Source organism: Crotalus tigris, unplaced genomic scaffold, assembly GCF_016545835.1.
Source record: "Crotalus tigris isolate CLP2741 ecotype Arizona unplaced genomic scaffold, ASM1654583v1 scf7180000018371.15429387391:27106975, whole genome shotgun sequence".
In the NCBI taxonomy this organism is placed as follows: domain Eukaryota; kingdom Metazoa; phylum Chordata; class Lepidosauria; order Squamata; family Viperidae; genus Crotalus; species Crotalus tigris.
In genome coordinates, this window is record NW_024096970.1 from 3,074,734 (window position 1) to 3,094,952 (window position 20,219).

Sequence of the window (20,219 nt, forward strand, 5' to 3'; positions counted from 1 at the left end):
TTGTGTGATTGGTGCAGAGACCTGGCAAATTACAACTTATTTTATAGCTTCTAATACAATATATTAGTAAATAGTCTATAAAACTTGATTCCTGGAATGAAAACATTCAATCTTTTCTGTTTTTTTTTTTCTTTTTTTGGCCACAGTTCAAAATAAGTAATTTCTTCTATCTGGTCAGGAAATAGAGCTTTATTTGTAACCATAGCGTTGTTATTGTTAAATGTAGGAACTCTTATTTGGTTTAAAGTTGTGTTTTGCTTTTTCAGCAATCTGAAGGAGAACTGTAGAGAAAACAAAGAAATGTTTGGTTGTAAGAAAGTCCCAAAATGACTTCATGGCAAATGGAGCTGAAAAAAAAACACCATTTGTCTGAAGCTCTAGAGAACTGCTTATGATTAGTGTGAACAATGCTATGCAAAGAGATTAATGGCACTTGTACACGATCACTATCCACTCCTCTATCCCTCAAAACCTTCACAAATGACCTGCAATCACTCCTACTAATCAGAATAACCAAGAACATTGCACTGCCCAAGCTGTTACACACTTCAATAACAACTAAATTCCTCATGCCTTACTTTACCCAGAGAAGGAAGGAAGACCAAAGCAATTTGCTGCTTAACATCTGGCCTGATACTTGCCAAAGAAAAAAGAGAAGTGCAGTATGTTGTCAACTTCACCTCTGCTTGTTTCACCTGAATTACTGAGGAAGAAATGCAGAGCTGTCAAACCAACATTTCACAATTCAGTCTTCTAGGGCAGCTGAACCTCAGATCTCCGGAAGAAGGTTAAGGCATGAATTCCCTCAATGGGGAAGCAGCTTCCATCCAAATTCCAGAGCCCTCCCCCCCCCCCCTTTACTGCAGCTGAAAACCAATTCCTCTTCTCCTACACAGCTAAGTGGTAAGTAAACTAACTCAGCTGCCAAAGAAAGTCAAATGGCACAGGGGTCATAGAAGCGAAAAGCTTGTTCAGCAGCAGTAGCAGCAAATTGTCCTGTGGAGGGAAGTATCTTTATGCCATTTCCTAAGCCACTAATTGTGGTTCATACAGAATAGGTAACTTCATCTATACAACAATTTTTGGAAGGCTTAACAAAACCCAATAGACATGCTCCCCCAGAACAGGTTGTTACAAATTTCCCTAGATCTAGACAAGCCAGCTAGAAGATTTTACATCTTCTGATAATACCCTGAACAAAGTGCTCTGATGAAGCTTTGCACAAGGACAGAATCTAAGCAAAGGCCAAAAAAAAAAAAAAAAAGTAAAATAAAAAAACAAGGAGAAAATATCATACCTTATACCCAGGTTTTCTCCCTCGCTTCTTTGGGATCTTCACAACCGGCAAAGATCCAGGAGGTGAAGAGTAAAGATTATGAACTGCCATTTTCATAGGGCTGGAATGGAGTGGGGGTCTTCCTCTTTTTCGGCCTGGAATTCTAGAAGACTGCATGTCAACAGAATCCAGTCTTGGAGGCAGGAACGGCAAATGATTCATAAGTAAAGGAGCTGCAATTTAAAAAAAAATTGAAAAGTGAGGATATATTTAACATGCATAATGCAACCATCATTATTCCCCAGCATGATAGGTGACATTTTGTGAATAAAGAGTAAGAAATACTGAAGTAAGCAAAAGAAAAATAAAAGCACATGATTAAAAACAATGGAAAGGAAATAGCTAAATTCAGTTCACACAGATACCATTTACTATACCAGTGGTGGTGAACCTGTGGCACGTATGCCAGAGGCGGCACGCAGAGCCCTCTCTGTGGGCACGTGCACTGTCACCTCAGCCCCGCCTCCCCACAGCCCCCTCTTCACCAGCAGCGCCCCCCAGAGGAGAGTCGCCCTCAGGCCCAGCTCACACGGAGCAGCGCAACCAAGGAAATTTCAGCCAGGCAGCAGGGACAAGAATCCACCCTCATGCCCTGTCGCACACAGATGATACTGCGGGGCGCAGACAGAGGGCATGGCCACCACGGTGCTGCAGGGCCGTATGGGCAATCTGCTGTGGCGAGCCATGGAGGTGGTAGGTGGCCCTGCAAGCAGGCAAGGCAGGGGCGCAGGGGTGGGGGCAGTTTTTGGGCACTCAGTGTCTAAAAGGTTCACCATCACTGTACTATACCTCTCCATACCTTTTGATCCTTGCAAACAACCTTTCTTTCACCATGTCCATACACTGTTTAAAATACTAATTTTGTCCTTTAAACTTTTTGTCCTTTTTTTTGTTTTCTTTTGTTTTGAGGCTCACTTTCATTCTATTCCATCATGCCTTTTTTTGGTCTTCCCTTCTTCTCAACCCATTCACTCTTTCTTCACATATACATTTTGCAATTTGCTCTTCATTCACTTTCTCCGTATAACTAAATCATCTACACAGACTCCTTTTGTACTGATCGCTCTTCTATATCAATTAATGTTCAATAGGCACAATTCATTCTTGATTCTCACAAATGAAGGCGAATATACGTAACGTGTCCCAGGATAATGTTGCAGGATCCAGTCTGGGTCAGTCACCAGAAATTCCCTGAGGATGGGCTCTGGCACAAGTCCAAAAGCTCAGACGTCTAAACCTCTGGTCCCAGTGACCGACCCAGATTCCTGATTGTCTCTCTTGTTTGACAACAAACAGTTCTTAACAACTCTATGTCCACCACATTCAGCTTATGTTTGACCACACATACCCTCACTTCCATGTAATAAAATAGGCAGAAACCTGCTCTTATATCCATAGATTTTCACTTTTTTGCCACGTATTCCTCACAACAAATACATACTACTTCCTATCTTTCTACCAGCATTTGTGCATCCTCAGTTTTTTTCCACTGATTTCTTTCATCTTTAATAAACATTCTACCAAAGTACACAATTTCACCATTTATATACAACTTGCAATTGCTCATCATTTTCCCTGTCAAACACAACCACACTATCTTGTGCTTGGATACATTAATTTTCAGATCCATACTCCTTGTTGGATTATACATTTTTTTAATATTTGCTGCAAAGACTCTGTCCTTGTGCCCTGTCGCACACAGTTGATGCTGTGGGGCGTGGGTGGAGGGCATGGCCACCATGGCGCTGCTGGGTTGCCTGGGCGATCTGCAACAGGCCATGGAGGCAGTGAGTGGTCCTGCGGGCAGGCTGGGCAGGGACAGAACGGGGGCGGACAGGGAGGCAGGGCAGGGCCTGTTTTGGGGCACTTGGTCTCTAAAAGGTTCGCCATCACTGCCATACAGTATCTATGTATAGGCTTATGCTTGCCTTATGCAGTTGAAGAAACAGACCTTTTTTTAAAAAAAATATATAGTTACAAAATAATCTCTGTTATTCATTCATTTTTGGTTTTCCTAATGATCCAGTTATTTTCTTCTGACCCTCACTGTGTTCCCATCTACCCATTTATGTCATCTAACAACATGATTATTTTATTGAATTCCATTCATTCAGAATGTTGCATAATTTCTCCAGAATTCAACTCTTGTTCTTCCATTACAAATTTAATGGAATTTAAAGAACTCTTGTTCTTCCGTTAAATTATGGATGCCCCAACACTGAAGGCTTTTAAGAAGAAACTGGACAGCCATCTCTCAGAAATAATATAGATCTCCTGTGAGAGCAGGGGGTTGGACTAGATGATCTCCAAGGTCCTTTCCAACTCTATTACTGTTACTATTACATTGCCATTCATTGGAACATAACATGCAACTATCACCAATATATGAATTCCCACTTTCACATGCACAATCTCAGTGACACATTCATACTTTCTGGCATACAATTTTGTCCTTTCAATTATAATTATATTTAAACCTTCACACCCCTGCATCACTTCATCAGTTCTACTCCACAAAACCAAACCTTCATTCAGATACATTATTTCCTTCTCCTTTCTTTTAAATATGTCAGTTTCAAGCTGCAATAAGGGCAAATTTTCAGTAGGAAAAACATTGCCATTTATTACCTTTAAAAAAAACTATCTTAGGGCCAATCAGATAAAGTAGATTTTGAGATTCTGTTTCAGGAATTTTTTAAATATAGAGTGAAGATTCATTCTCCAAGCTTGAGGGTTGGTTTCCAAACATTTCGTTACCAGGCTAGGTAACATCTTCAGCAGTGTTTAGGGCAGTGGTTCTCAACCTTTTTAATGCTGCAACCGCCAACCAGTCGTAAGTCGAGGACTACCCAACTGGTCATAAGTTGAGGACTATTCAACCGGTCGTAAGTCGAGGACTTTCCCTGCCCGAGAGCGCCGCGCATGCCCAGCCCAAGGGAGGTAAGGCACCCGCCGGGCCCCACGCGCGCCAGCAACCCTCCCTGCACCTGCTGGCCTCCCACCTCCCACCCCTGGCCCTCTTTTACTTACATTTTTAGTAGTTGCTCAGCAGGGAGGGGTGGAAACTTCCAGACAGCTCGCCTTCGCTGCAGACAACTTGCGGTACTGTTTGCAGAATGGGACTTTTGGCGGGCTCAGCAGGGCAGAGACAGCCTGGACAATTCCTATTGGCTTTTGAAAGCCAATAGAATTAGACTCTATTCAAGAGAGTCTATTCTATGGCTTTCAAAAGCCAATAGAATAAAAGGGAGTAGCACAGCTAAGGAAAAGGGGAAAAAATGGCGGACTGCGTTGTTTGGCGACCCCCGTGAAATGGTCATTTGACCCCAAATGGGGTCCCGACCCACAGGTTGAGAACCACTGGTTTAGGGGATGTCAGTGTCAGTGTTCTGTTTATATAAGGGCTTCAGGTGTGGGAGTGTCAAGTGAGGGCCTTGTGATGGACCAGGGGCGAGTCATCAGACAGAAGCTTGTGATGGGGAGATACTTCAAGTCAGGGTCGTTGGAGGGCGTGAATTAGTGGGTCAGGAGTGAGTCTTCCGTGGGAGGCTAGTAATGGTGATGGGGAGATTGTCAAGTCAGGGTTATTGGAAGGTGAACTGATGGGGAGGGAGAGGGGCTTGAGGGTGGTGCTGTCTCCAGAAGGCTGCTCAATTGATTTGGATTCTGAGGAGTTCATATGCTGCTTTAGGTCAATGTGTCTGTGGATGGAATTGCTTGTGGAGTGCCAGGTGCTTCGATGAACTCCTGAGCTTGGCTGATGATTTGTGTTGCTCCAATCGAACTGGTGTTGTTTGGTGTCAGTGTGGGTAGCAATTAGGGATTTGGGATTGTGGCGTTTGACTGCTAGCTGATGTTCATGGATCCTGATTTTTAGCTGACGTGATGTTTGTCCCACGTAGAAGTGGTTGCAATCATTACAGTTGGTTTTGTAGATGGCATTGCTTCTTTCATCCTTCTGTGTCTTGTCTTTGGTTCTAGATAATTCCTGGATCTGGTTGATCTTTCCCCCCCCCCCCAGCAGTTCACCTTCCAATGACCCTGACTTGACATAATCTGATAACTCACTCCTGACCCACTAACTCACACCCTCCAAAGACCCTGACCTGAAGTATCTCCCCATCACAAGCCTTTCTCTGATGACTCACACCAGGCCCATCACAAGACCCTCACTTGACACTCCCACACCTGAAGCCCTTACATAAACAGGACACTGACATTCCCTAAACACTACTGAAGATGTTACCTAGCTTGGTAATGAAATGTTCGGAAAACAACCCTCAAGCTTCAAGAACGAACTTTCACCCTCATCCTACACTCGAGAGAGCTGCAGATATTTGCCACTATATTTAGCATAGCAGAATTAAAGGACAAGCAATCTGAGATGCAGAAAATAATACACGAAAGGAGTATTCCATTTATGTTCCCGAATTCCATGAATGTGAGTAGTGCTACATAAATTAACCTGTTGTAATAGGTAGCTTTAATGGCTTAATGGATTTTTGATATCATTTGCAAAAGGTCGATGGTGGAATTATAAATGAGCTATAATAACCTTCTGCTAAAGCTTTCATTAATCTTTCAACTGTTAAAGCGCTAATTCATAAATTTAAAGGGTCAAATCCCAGGAATGATTGCTAGAGTTTGCTAAGCCCCCTCTCCCCAATACATTCAGATATACATTCATCTGAAAATAGTTTGGGGAAGGAACCCTTAGTAGATTGGTAGATTTCTATGGGATTTGCAGCTGTTGACAAAAACCAAGGGATGCAGAATTTAAAATGGCAGCTGGAGAAAATCTTCTCAGAATTGTTGTCCTCTAACAGAGGTCTTCATTTAGATGCAGAGATCACCAGGTCAGACAAAGTGGATGTTCTCCACTCCACTTGTGAAAGATCGGAAAACCTCCATTAGATGCATAACATAACAGTCTGTTTCACAATAGCCCATTACTAAGTGAAGACATTTAAAGAAGCCTAATAGTATCTTTTAAAAGGATTTTATTTCATTTATATAGAAAAGCCTGAGTAAGTGATTATGCTGTTGAAGAGGCAATGAAATTAATGCTTTACTCAAATTTGTGTTTCTAGAATGTCCAGCAATTGTTCCTTTGGGGAAAGAAGTTATTACATGCATTAACTCAGTTTTGAGATTCAGTTATTTTCAGATGTGCATATTCTTTGAAGTTTAGTCCTAACACATGGGAGCTGACCTGGTGAAATAATGGGGATTTACCATACCTTGCCTACAGCTGAGAGTCCTATTGTTCAGCACTGCAAAGGCAAATATGTGGCTCCAACTAGTCAGTGGTCTGCAGAATTGATGTTAGCAGTAAATTACAAATCAATATCTTATCAACATAGATTAGCTAGGGATGAACTGTAATGAATTATGACTTCCATTTGTTGAACAGTTTACTGTACAACATCACATACGTAATGTGTATGTAATGTAATGTAATATAAGTCTATGAATATATGTCCTCTATGAATTGTTTCTCTCTTTTTTCAGCTTTATTATTTCTTCTATTACAATTTTGTGCATTCTTTTTCTTTATTTTTGGTTTTAGTTAATAAAGGACTTGAAGGAAAAACAGGTCTATGTGTTGTAACCATTTTAAAATCCCATAATAGTGAACAAAGAAAAATAGACTTTATTTCAAGGTTATATGCATTGTGCAAGAAAAATGTGACTAATATTCTCTAACAGATGTTTTGTTGCTGGAAGGCATGCAGTTCTTTTTTTTCTTCAGAAAATTAATTTTAAAGAAGTAATTACAATCACCACACTATCCTGTGAAATCTCCCATGATCTAATGTAGGCAGGAGTCTATTATATTTGGTTTTATTTCATCATTAATAGCTTTCTTTCCTTATGCTATGAATTTTTCAACTGGGGGCAGTCGGCATGGTGGAACCAGTAATTTCCTCATTTTATATTGACCCATTAGACTGTTTTAGTACATGACAGATGTGCAGCCACAGTGTATCTGGCTTCCTCCTGGTGCAAGCCAGATTTCCTGTTTTCCTAAAGATGTTGAGTTTATGTGGGTTTTTTTTTTAAATCACAGTTATGTCAGGATATTTGACTGGCTGGTTTCTACCATATATTACTTCACATTTTCAGATGAGAAAATACACAGTACAGGCATAGCTCGTTAAAATATGATGCTGGTAATTTATTGACAGGAAAATGCACTCTGTCTCCATGAGTTTTTCCTCTTCGTTACAATTCAGCCCCCCTCCCTTTAACTTAAATGGAATGCGCACAAAGCAAATGAGCAGAACTGAAGTCCTAAGAAAATGCTAAATAGTTCCATATTGTGCTTGTATGGTTGACTGGCAATTTCCATGCACATTGACACAACACCGAGAGCTTTGCCTCTTACTATTCCAACATGAGCACAGCTCCCTGTGAGTGTAGAATAGTGAAGTGTAACACATGTAGACAAGGCAGCTATAAATAATTCACTGAGCAAAAAACTCTCTTTACTGGAATTAGCTATTTTCATTTGGGTATTTATTTTGGGAGAATAAAAATAATGTAAGATAAAATAAAACAAGCAGCAGCATTCAAACAGAGCAGCCAGGCAGATATGAAGATCATTGCATATATATTGCAAAACCAAAGATGAGTTACAGCCCATAAGCAAGAGAATGGATTCCCAACTGGCTTCTGAACAGACTCTCTGCTCAGTGATAGGCAACCTTTGGGGAGAATGCACATTTGGAAATTTAAATGCATTCAAAAATGGCTGCCATTTACAAAATGGCTGCCACTGTAGGAATGATGAGCCTTAAAAGGGCCATTTACCAAGATTAAACTAGACACTTGGGTGCTTTCTATCATCCCATTGGGATCTTTCAAACACCTGGGCAGTCTTGGATTACTTCTTACTTGGCTAACAAGTGTTTTCTGGTCTTCACTGAACGGGTCCCCAATTATCTGTTTTGTAATTGTACTGAAGCTGGACCCACCCCCAGGTTTCACAATTAAAGGATTTTTAAAACAAAGCTGAAACTCAGGGAAGTCATCCCAACACTCAAAGAGGGCAAATCCTCCCTAAATATATTAGAGGGCTTCCTGATAGATTCCTTCTGAATATCTCTGCTCTGCTTTTCAGGGTGGAAGGGAATCAGAGCAAACGGGTCCTTGGTGACATTTTGCAGCACTTTTTTTTTTAAAGTCACATCCACCAACAATGACACTTTGCTGTCCTTCAGGAGATGTTTCTTTGAAGTATGACACTCTGGTGACAGAAAGAAGAGCTGCCACTGAATATGCTTCTCGCTAAGGTTTGGTTAATGAGCCAGAAGAGTTGGAAAGCATCTTTGGAGGAAGGGACCCAGAGGAGTAGAAGTGACCAATTTCCACTGCTGCAGATTTACCTTTGTTCTTTTGGTCTGACATTTTTATTGAAGACTAGCAGCCTATGGCAATGAATTGATGATATAAGAGTCTACAGGCAAGAAAGGTGCAGACAGAATCTTTTTCTTTTTAAGTAAATATATTAAAAATATAGCTGACAAGGTGACATAGATCTCTATGCCTGCCATGCATGGGGGGTGTGTGTATAAAAATAGAAAATATTTAAAGAAGAACCCATCCTAGCATCTTGGTGTTGTACACAACGAATACCAACATTATTGAGAAATAAAGGAAGAGGAGGAAGAGGGTATTATTTTTTTCTCCTTCAATTACAAGAATATTTCATCAGAAAGTTTTTCATTACTATTTTAATAATTGATATTTTAAATTATTGTTATTTTATTTACACTTAAGCAGCGAAAGGGCCACATTTGGGTAGCCTGGCTCTGAGGCTGTATCTTGCCTTTGATGGAGAGACAATATTGTGTTCATAGATGGTGAGGGGAAAAAACAGTAGTTTTCCTGAGACTTCACACTGTTTCCCGCTGTTGGAGAAACTACAGTAAAATGAAAACAACAACAACATTGTGCTCTAATAAGGGACAACATTGCTTGGACAGTGTTCTAACTGTGTTTTTATTTGTGTTGTGGATTAATTTGTCTTAAGGAATTTTCTTCCTTCTGCTTGCCACCTTGAATGCCTTTTTCAAGTAAAAAAAGAACCTAAATCTAATTAATGGGTCAGTCAATCAATAGAGTATTTCAGTTCACAGACTAAACAGTTTCCTTTATTGGCTTTCTGTAAATGTAAGGCTAATTTAATTATTTTAAAAATAAATCTTAATTTTCTGTCTAAACCATACAACAGTGATAGTGATTGTGTTTACCTAGCATCAAGTAATTTCTGCCCAATAGTTTTATAGATCTTCAACAGCCTTTCTCATTCTGAATGGTAAGTATTTACCTTTATACCTTTATTCAAAGCTCTGGAATTGCATCCCTTTAGATTATAAGAGGATGAAAAGTTCTCTGAGGAAATTGCTCATTACAAAATTATTGGTTCATTTCTTTAAAAATCAGTGATAAATGCTCAATAAATCATTATTTTGAAGGACAAGAAAACAGATGCAAATTCAAATATTTACAGACACGTGTGTGCATAACATTATAAATTAAATACATTAAATGTAGGTTCAGAAAATTTTCTGATATTTTGAGGTCTTTAAAAAATGTGTAGCACAATGCTAGTTCCAAGTCATCATTTTCTATAGCATTCTGCTATTCAAAAATATACATATACTCACAAAAGACATGGAGGAGAAGCATAAAGACAGTTCAAAGAGATTTCACATCATAGTAAACAGTCTACATTTATGCCTCACTCTATTACAGTGGTGGCGAACATATGGCACGGGTGCCAGAGGAGACACTCAGAGCCCTCTCTGTGCGCAGGCACGCCATCGCCCCAATCCTAGGCCTTCAGCTGGGTTTTATAAAACCTTTTTGCTTTAGGCCTCCGCTGCAGTGTGCAAAAAAAAAGGTTCAATCAGTCAATTTCAACTTCTCACGGGAAAAAAAAGATCTTGAAAGTTGGAATTGATTGAACTTTTTAGTCCCACCCAGTATGCCGTTACCACCACTGCCACACCCACTCAATGGGCCACGCCCAGCCAATGGGCCACACCCACTTGCCACTTGACGATGCATAAGTGGGTTTTGGGTTGCAGTTTGGGCACTCAGTCTCTAAAAGGTTCGCCATCACTGCTCTATTATCTTGCAATATGTTTCAGCCAGCATTACCATGTTTTTGTTCTAAATGTATTGTCTTGTAAAGCCAGGTTGCACTTGCACTGCTGGAATTTTAAGCACTTTCTAAACACATTTCTGACAGCTACAAGAAGCTACAAGCAGGTTGGATTATAGCTGGCATGGTATTCTGGCTACAGATTATTTACACTTCTCTTCTTTCACATTATGTCTCTATCACTTTATTCTTCAGCTTCTATGGCCTTCCATTACAGTAGTGGTTCTCAACCTTTCTAATGCCGCGACCCCATAATACAGTTCCCCATGTTGTGGTGACCCCCTAACCACTTATACATCACCGGGTGCCAGGGGAATGGCCAAAGGGGGGGAAAATGGCGGACAGCGTGGTTTGGCGACCCCCGTGAAATGGTCGTTCGACCCCAAATGGGGTCCCGACCCACAGGTTGAGAACCACTGCATTACAGTAACAAGGAGCATCTACTCTGCTTTGTTGAGAATCCCAAAGGTGCTCTTTAGTTTAGCTTCTTGGATGATAAGTGAAACGTCTTCAAGGAAAAACAAAGAAAGTCCAGTTGCTTTTTGAAAAAGCACCTGTGGGACAACCATGGCCTGGATGACTGAGAATCTCCATCGACTTTGTTGAGGATGTCATTTTGCTCATTGCTCAACTCATTAGTCCTCACTCCCAACTATTTCCAGCTGTACTCTTTATGTTCTCTATGTAACTCATTTATCAAGCACAATTTTTATACCAATGATTCATAACCTTTTGCTCTGTGCAAGAAATTAAGTCTCGCCAACATGGAGGGGGGGGGAAGGGAATTTACAGGAATTCTATTGAAAGGAAGGACAACTGCAGTAATGCTGTTGACACTATTGTTATAGCAATAAACTGGCAACTAACTGTTGTCAAAGCAGTATTTACCATTAGGAGAACTGTCTTCACCATCTCTAAATAAAAAAAGCACCTATGGCTGTAGAGTAGCCTGGCAAGCTGAATAAAAGTCTGAGAGCAGGTAATGGCAAGCTTCTTCTGTGTTGCTGGAAAGAGTCCACAGGAGCCAATTCAACTTAAGACTTTACATTTTAAAGAAGGAGTGGGTTATAATGCTTTATTTTGGTTTCCAAGCTTAAACTTCAGAGTGATGCAATGTTGGAGTGCAGGAATTGCTTTGCCAATATACTGTTTCCTATTCTGTGTGAATTTGACTGGAGATTGGTGACTTGGTCTTTTTTCTCTGGTCTTCTTCTTTCTCTTTGAAGAGTTATTTTTGAATTTGGAAACTGTGCCCCAGCAAGATGGATAGATGGATGGATGGACGGACTGGTGGGTGGTTGGATGGATGGATGTTGGTTGGTTGGTTGTGTCCCACCTTTATTATTTTTACAAATAACTCAACTTAATGAACATATCCAACATACCTTCCTCCTCCTATTTTTCCCACAACAACAAACCTGTGAGGTGAATTGGGCTGAGATATATTGACTGGGCCAAGATCACCCAGCTGGATTTTATGGCTATGGCAGGCCTTGAACTTACAGTCTCTTACTTTCTAGCCCAGTGTCTTAACCACTAGATCAAGATGACCTCCACATGTGATTGGTGATCTGTGCACCTAGAATGAAACCCCAGTTCTTAGTATTTATAATAACAGGGTACCTTATAAAGCAAATACTCCAGATATAGAAATCTGGCACTTAGAAGCAACCAAAAGGAACAGGATTCCACAGGGGAATGGGCAAGGATAAAAGAGATATTCTTGGGAGCTGGATACTCCTCATAACTGATTACAGGATACTTATGTCAAGGTGGACACCTGAGACAAATGCCTCATCTGGGCCAACTTTAAACATCTGCCTTTTTAGAAAGAAGTCAGAACTATTTACTTAACCAAGATACCACAGTTATTTTTCATACATTGACATTGAAATGAAAGTGCTGCTTGGAACATAACAAACAGGAGCTCTGGCCTTTAAATCTTAACCTTTCCTGACCTGTAAAATATCTTGCTGAAATTGGAAGGTTTGTATGGTTAAGCTCCATTTCATGTTCTCAGTCAAGTGACCACAAGCACGAAGGACCTTATTATGGCCTTAATCACATAGTGTGTCAGCATAATTTACAAGTTGCTCTGTGAGAGCACTGTTTGAACAAGCTAATAAAATAAATAAAAATAAATGGTGCCATATTTTTCAAAAGCCCTAACAGCTTTTATTATCTCTGCCCAGAACCAAATCTGCAAATCATAAATACCTCCTTGAAATTTATCTGCCTTTTCTTGATTGTGTTTATTGTCTTTTTTGAACTAACAACAGTCCAGTGGTTTAAATCCAAAGGCTGCAACTTTCCAACACATTGAACACAAGTTCAAATGTATTGAATAAACATTTATTGGGCTGATTTAGGGGAAATAATCATCAGAAAGAAGGTATATATTTGGAATTAAAATCCTAATTGTGTTTGTACATTTGCTATTATTAGTTTGCTATTGTACAGAAAACTCTGTGGCATCTTGAACTTTAAAAATACCACTTGAATTCTGCAAAATGAATACTGAAAAGGGCAAAAGCTAGTCATGTAAAATAAAACTATAATTCAAATATTGTCCTAATGTATATCAAAGGAAAGTGCTCATTTCAGTATCAAATTGGTTTTGAAGCATTTTAAATACTGTGCTTTGTTTCCTTTGCAAAATTCCAGATAACACATTCATACTACAACATGTGCATGTTCCGTTAAACCATTCTGGTTGATTGATGTGAACTTGTCTACTGCCTTCTTAGTTCTGTCCTATATGGCTTCTTAATCATAGTCAGAAGCTGCTATATGGTTTAACACACAAGTTAAATGTAAGCAGAAGTGATGGTGGCCATGCTATATTGCACCTCATGCTAAATAGCTGGACTAGTTTAAAGTGTCACGGAATCACACTGATGCCTAAACACTCCAAACACTTCATGTCTGCATAGCACTGAAATTCACTGTATATAAAATGTACAAATACAAACCTGAAAACAGCAGTGGATTTTTCTGTGAAAGATCATCAAATGTTCACTGTACAAATAAACCTATGTCCTTTCTTATTCAAAATGCCAAGCCATAGATTTTTTTGTCAGTACAGATAAAAGCCAATAACTATTTATCAAATTGGGGATAAGCAACATGGAATTTGTGGCTTCCTGGTATTTTGAACCATAGCCAGAGATATTGGTGCTTATTTTCCAGACTGTTTGAGTTCAACAGATCTGCAATGTTTATTACAAATAAAGGCAATATTTTCAAAGACATCAGAGCTCTGTGTTCAATGGGATACTGCCAAATTTTGCAGTATTACCCCTAATTTTTTTTCAAATGTGTACTAATATTTTGCATCTTGAAACTTCAGAAAAAGCTAAAAGCTATTTAATTTAGACTCTTTAACTTAACTTAGTAAGTGTGGAAGTGAGGGAATCATCTAGCAGTTGTGGTTACAACAGTCAGAAACATGCTCTACAATAAGCATGGCTGCAGCCATTTTTTCTTCTCATTCTAGGTTGCCACTAGCCTTTTTAGGCCACAACAGGTGTTGGAGCCATAGTTTCATTACCATGTGTCAACCCGGGTTATAAAGTTGCTGCCTTCATGACACCAGTTACATTAGAGAAAATGTTTAAAAATGTATCAAATATGTGTTGGAAATGTAAACAACAACCAGGCATTTATTACCATCTCTGGTGGATATGTCCTAATGCTAAGAAGTTTGATTTAAGATTCATATGTGGCTAGAAAAGATGATTGAAACACAGATAGAATTTAAACCAGAACTCTGTTTGTTAGGAATATTAGGTCTGAATTATGGAAAAGAGAATGAGTATTTAATATTGCATGTCTTGACAGCCGCAAAAATAATATTTGCTAAATTTTGGAAAAATGAAAACTTACCATCTGATCAGACTATAATAACAAAAATATTTGAATGTGCAGAAATGGATAGATTAACTTCAGAAATGAAAGAGAAAGAAGATACAATTTACTTTAAAACATGGGGAAAATTTTATTATTGGTTAGACATACAATAGAATGAGAAAAGGTTATGAAATTTAAAGAGATAATTGATAATTTGTATTTATATTCCATGATTATTTGTATGAACTTGTTCTTTTTTCTCTTCTTCCTCTTTCCATACTTGTGATTTTAAACAATATGGTAAATTATAATTAATATGTAATATATTATTTTAAAGTTATTATAATTAATTAGTATTAAGCATTGTTAAGTAGTGAAATGAATGAGATTTATTGATTAATTTGTTATTTACATGATTATATTGAAAGTTGTTTAATAACAGAGTAATTATTAAGATTTAATATGTATACCCGGACTGGTAGACTTGCTGAAGCGATGTTATTTTGTGGGATTAATCCCACTTTTGTGTTATCCCTTTTCCCTGGTCTAACCTTTTTGTATGTTTCCCTTTGTCTTATCCTTTTTGACCCTATTCCTTTATTACCCTTATAAAACTCAATAAAAATATTTTTTTAAAAAAATAAAGTTGCTGCCTTGAACTCTCCAGGGTCCTGATACTGCTAGAGACCAGATCTGTTCTGCCTGCCATTCTCTAGGTAACAAATCCTTGGTGGCTTCCTGAGACACCTTCAGGTGGACCAAGACAGAATGGCATTTTTTAAATAGCCTTCTATGCATATATGTGCATAGTCTCTTAGAAGTGAATGAAGACAAATATACATGTCCCAGGGTGATGATGCGAGATCAAATTTCGTCCACTTTCATACAAAAGGAGCTGCATCAGAACACTATATGGCAGAATGAGAACCCACTGTAGTATCCAGCAAGCTAAACAACTAGAGAGAAGGTACCTACATGAACAATTCAAGCATAATGGGTACCCACAAGCATTTATTACAAGATGCCTGTGCAAAAAGCAAAGGGGGGGGGAAGGCAAAAGACCACACTCTGCCATACATCAAAAACATTTCAGAAGCAGTAGAACGCAGCTTCTGAGATCTGCAAGTGGGCATTGCACACTGCCCAGAGGCTACCATATGAGAACAAATTGTGCATTATAAAGATCACTTGGAGGTGGGAGATACTTCCAATGTAATCTACTGCACAGATTGCCCTGTGATTATGCAGGACAAAAAGGGAGAAAGCTAACCACCAGATTGCAAGAACACAAGCGAGCAGTCAGACAAGGAGACCTGAACTCATTGGTAACCTCACATTGCAATGAACAACGACAAAAAATTAATTTTGCAGCAACTAAGATCATTGGACATGCAGGTACAAAGGTAGCCAGGGAAATGGGCCCCTTGTCAGTTAACAGGAGTACTGATTTACCACCAGCTCATTAAATATTTAGGAGACGAGGGCTTGGCAGCACAAGGAAACAACAGCCAATCACCAGCCATAACACGCCAATCAGCCAATAGGAAGGCACTACATAAACACGACTCACAGAACAGCCCAAAGCACGTATTCCCATAGAGAGAAATTCCCTGAAGATGGGCTCCAGCATGTGTCTGAAAGCTCAGCAGAGTAAATGTCTGGTCCCAGTAACCGACCCAAATTCAATGTTGCATCTCTTAGAAGCATTCATTTTCTCTACTTCTACATCTAAAATGTGTTTCTTGAGTTTGTGATTGTACTTTATCGCTTTGTAATGCTTGTTTTGGTTCATCTGAAAAGATAATGGTAACAGTTACGACTGGTTCTCCTGCTGGAAATGTCACTGCAAAAGGATAGAAGTCAAGAGAAAAATCCCAAAATGGCATGCCTAGTCTGAGGAAAATTCGTAAGGACTACATACTGAACACAGTACAGGTCCATGGAACCAAAGGGTATCAAGTCATCATTAAGGCTCTCTCTTACCTTCAGCAAATAGGAATAGTATTTTTCTTTGATAACAGAGGCAGTGTGCTTTCCTGTCCCACCTGTGGGCTCCACAGATGCATCTGACTGGCTCCACGGGAACAGAACACAATGCTGGTGTTCCACAGCAGGCCACTCCTACCCTTAACATTAAGTCATACTGAGAAATGAATGCCGTTTGCACCGAAGTATTCTATTTGCTATTTTGCCTTTGCTTTTTCTCAGCAAAGTATTTTGGAGTGGATGGCCATAATACATTTAATGAAAATAACGAACAGCATTTGTAGAACAAGCATTCCTTCATGGGTGTGAAGCAATAATACCTTAAACTTTCCTGGGATCATATGGCAGCTGGGGAAGGCAGCTGTAGAATTTATTTATTTGATTCAATTTGTTTATGCTGCCTGATTCCAACTGACTCTGGGCAACTCATAAAGTAAAAAGAACATACAACAACAAATAAATAATACAGCTTGAAAAACCAAAAATAATTTCAAAATAGAGAATGGTTAGCAATCCAGACAACACAAACATCTGAAGGGGGGGCGGGTTTGTTCATCCACCATCCTCCATAGCCAGGTTTTCATGTCCTTCCAGAACATCCTTAAGATGACAGCCATTTGGATCTCAGGGGAAACCTCATTCCAGGAAGAAGATTGGGATGCTTAAGATGTTGCCATCATGTGTAATATTTGGGTTCCTGTACAATCACAAGCACGTTCTAGAGATCCTATCCATGTATTTTAGAAAATGCACAATCTACAAGCCATGGAAGCCTCCCAAATACAAAATTACAGGAGAAATGTCAAATCAGACAGAGAACAAACCATATGTTTTATATCCATCCAATTAGTTTTGTTTTGAACATTGCTTTTAACTAAATCATGCTCTTGAGCATAAACAATTTTTAGAGCCAGTATAACAACAGAGGAAGTCTCTTGCTCTTTTCCCCTTCCTTTAACTCTCTCTCATTAGGCCACATTTTCTTCATTATTCTTCTGCATTTCTTAGATTTCTCTCCTATCTTTCCTCCAGGAGTTCAGGGACAACTCCCTCCTTATCCTTTATCCACATCATGCAACATTACAATATAGGGGAGTGTAAGTCAAGGGACAGTAATCCCAAATCAGCCAGTGAACTTCCACATCTGAAGTGGACTTAATCCAAGATTTCTTCAAATTCAGCTCCTTAATCACAACATCACACATACGCTTGCCTTAGTAACAGGTGGGGAAGATGCCAAAGAGCTCTACTGAACGCCATCATGCTCTGTGGTACGAGCATCCTGTTTCCCTTTTGCTTCATAAATAATCACAAAAGAAATTAAATTGCAGGTAAAATCATGTATTTAGTGATGTATTTTATTGTTGGTAATATTTGTTACGAAACCTAACAGATAATACTTTATGTTAGTTGCTTTTGTCAGTATTCAGGACAAAAAAATTAACATACTCAGACTAAAATATTCAGCATCCTTAATGTGCTTGTCTTTTCTTGCACATTCTACCCAGCATTCATACACCATTAAAGACCAAGTGAAAGTTGCCACCTAACTGACGAGAAGATCCAGCCTCAAGAACACAGATTGCTTCGAGTTGATTTTTCATAAAGGTTTATTGGGATTCAGAATTCAGTTGTATTTTTATCCCAAATTTCTTGGTTAAAACCATCACTCTTTCTGTCCTTCACACCGTTTTGAGATTTCTTAGCTCTTTCATATCTCTCAAGAAGAGTGATGGAAGGATTTATATCAAATGTTCATACTTTATTTAGACATGCCCTCCAGACTTGTAAGACAAAAAAAAAAAGCCAGTCTGCAAACTCTGTACTTGGTGTGTCATACCACAAACTTCTAGATGGATTGTTGATTCTTTTCTATCCTTGCTAGAATTCTTACATTTGAAATGCTGCATGCAGCAGCCTCATTGACTCCACGTTCTCCTTCCAATCTCTTAAGGCATAAAGCCATTAGACATGTTTTTGGTTTACATGAAATCTCCGTTTCAATAAAGCATCAAGCAAACAATCAGAATGGTGTTTGTTTTACATCCCTCAACTAATAAAGAACATGTGGGACTGTTAAGTATTGCAGACAAACAGTATGAAATGGAATCGTCTATGGTGTTTTATCTTGCTTGTGACATTTGGCTTTTGAAATGTATGTTTGGATGGAGCAACGTTTCAGTTTTCAGCTTTTGGCCAGAAGAGAAAGATGTAGAGCTGAACTCTGCTCTGTTATCATCTTAATGTAGTTGCTGCCCCAAATATGGAACAATGTGCATTTTGCGTTTAAACTCTGCTTGAATGCTTTTACGTAAATTGAAATATTAGAAAGCACCAATAAACTTTATAGGCACATTTTCAAAAGAAACAAAAATCTAAATAGCTGTTCTTTGTTTCTAGAATTCAAAAATGGGATGACTGAAATATGCTATAAATCACTTTACTAGCATTAAACAGCTTTCATTTAAAATACGAGTGAAAGTAAAGAAGTATTTTCTCCCCCAAATAGTAACCTGAACACATACCTCTTGACGACTTATCATTTTTATTATTGTATCTATATTCATATTGCTATAACATGTCTGAGATGCACATTGGATGGATAGATAATATGAGGAAGAAGCAGTATCACTTCTCTTCCAACTATGCAACTTTGATTTTAGATTGGAAATAAATATGTGAGAATATTATAATGAAGAACATTAATTTCAGAGGTGGGATTGAATAGACATTGGTTGGGAGCTCTCTACTCCCTAGCTACATGCCTTGATTGCCTATATGATGTACAACCCAAAAGTACTTATGAATAATAGTTAAAAAGAGACAAAGGCCTCTACTTCGGCATCTAAATATATCCCTAGAGCCAGGAAAAGAGGCACAGCACGCTCATACTCCAAGGCATTCAGAGTGAGGACTTCTTGCTGCAAGGCAGAAGAACCCAGGGTGCAGCTTGCAAATGTTCTCGACTAACAGACCTGCCACAATCTGAAGCTTAAATATCATTTTAGCACAATTTTTATTAGTTGAAGCAACTGTTTGGACAACTATAATAAGGGAAAAGATACCTTCAGGGTTAAACCAACTCCTTCCTCTGCAGTGCTTCAGTTCTGAGGTGACCCACAGCTGGGGAACTTTCATTATAAACCAGTTTCGCCCTCTGGGAACCAGGAGATGATTGAAGGGGGAACCCTCACCCCACACTGGGTCTGGCTAAATATAGAAAGAGAAATCAAAACATAACTTTATCATTCTGCAGCTCAACCCAGTACAGGTGGGTGCCAGAAGAGTCCAGTCAAACAAAAAGAAACTTTATTAAAGGTGTCAAAAGAGGATAAGGTGTGACATACACAACACACAGGTAAAAAGAGATTTTATTTTTTTAAAAAATGCCAGGTTAGCTACACTCAGACAACTCAATTTCCCACCTTGCCTGAATCCTCCAAAACGTCAGCCAACTTTCTCCAAACCCCAAAACTCTTCCTGCTCCCAAACCTGACAGAACCCCCTGCTTTTCCTTTATTGGTCCTCAGGGGTCAGGTGACTCTCTCTGGGCATCTAAGACTGGTTTGTGATTTAAAAGGCCAGTTGCTTCCCACTACAGAAATAAAATAGCTGTCATCAATTCCACTGCTAAATTGTAAATTTCCCTGGTTTTGACTAATTTTATTTCAGTATCAAGAAAGACACATACACAACAATGAAACTACATAGTGTACAAGGCCTTTATTAAGAACAAATCAAATGTGATCATGCTTTACTATTTTCAGTACTAAAATAATTGAAGCAACTTTTAAAGACAGATTCAAAACCTAATAAATGGTTTCTATGCTCCTTTTTTCTTTCATTTTCTCTTTTTCTTGGTAAAATTAGATCCCT

The 20,219-nt window shown here is 39.0% G+C and overlaps 1 protein-coding gene across 12 annotated transcripts in view; it reads right to left on the bottom strand.

The window, feature by feature from the left end:
• Nucleotides 1-20,219, bottom strand: part of SCML4 (Scm polycomb group protein like 4) — an 80,588-nt gene that overhangs the window by 43,709 nt on the left and 16,660 nt on the right. For 10 of the 12 annotated variants that reach the window (XM_039351126.1, XM_039351125.1, XM_039351132.1 and 7 more), the window contains 2 exons: nt 19,409-19,553; nt 1,298-1,509 (listed from right to left, as the gene is read on the bottom strand). In XM_039351126.1, the coding sequence (XP_039207060.1) occupies nt 1,298-1,509; nt 19,409-19,553 (357 nt within the window). The remainder of the gene's footprint in view (nt 1-1,297; nt 1,510-19,408; nt 19,554-20,219) is intronic. The other 2 variants (XM_039351135.1, XM_039351134.1) reach the window with 1 other exon arrangement.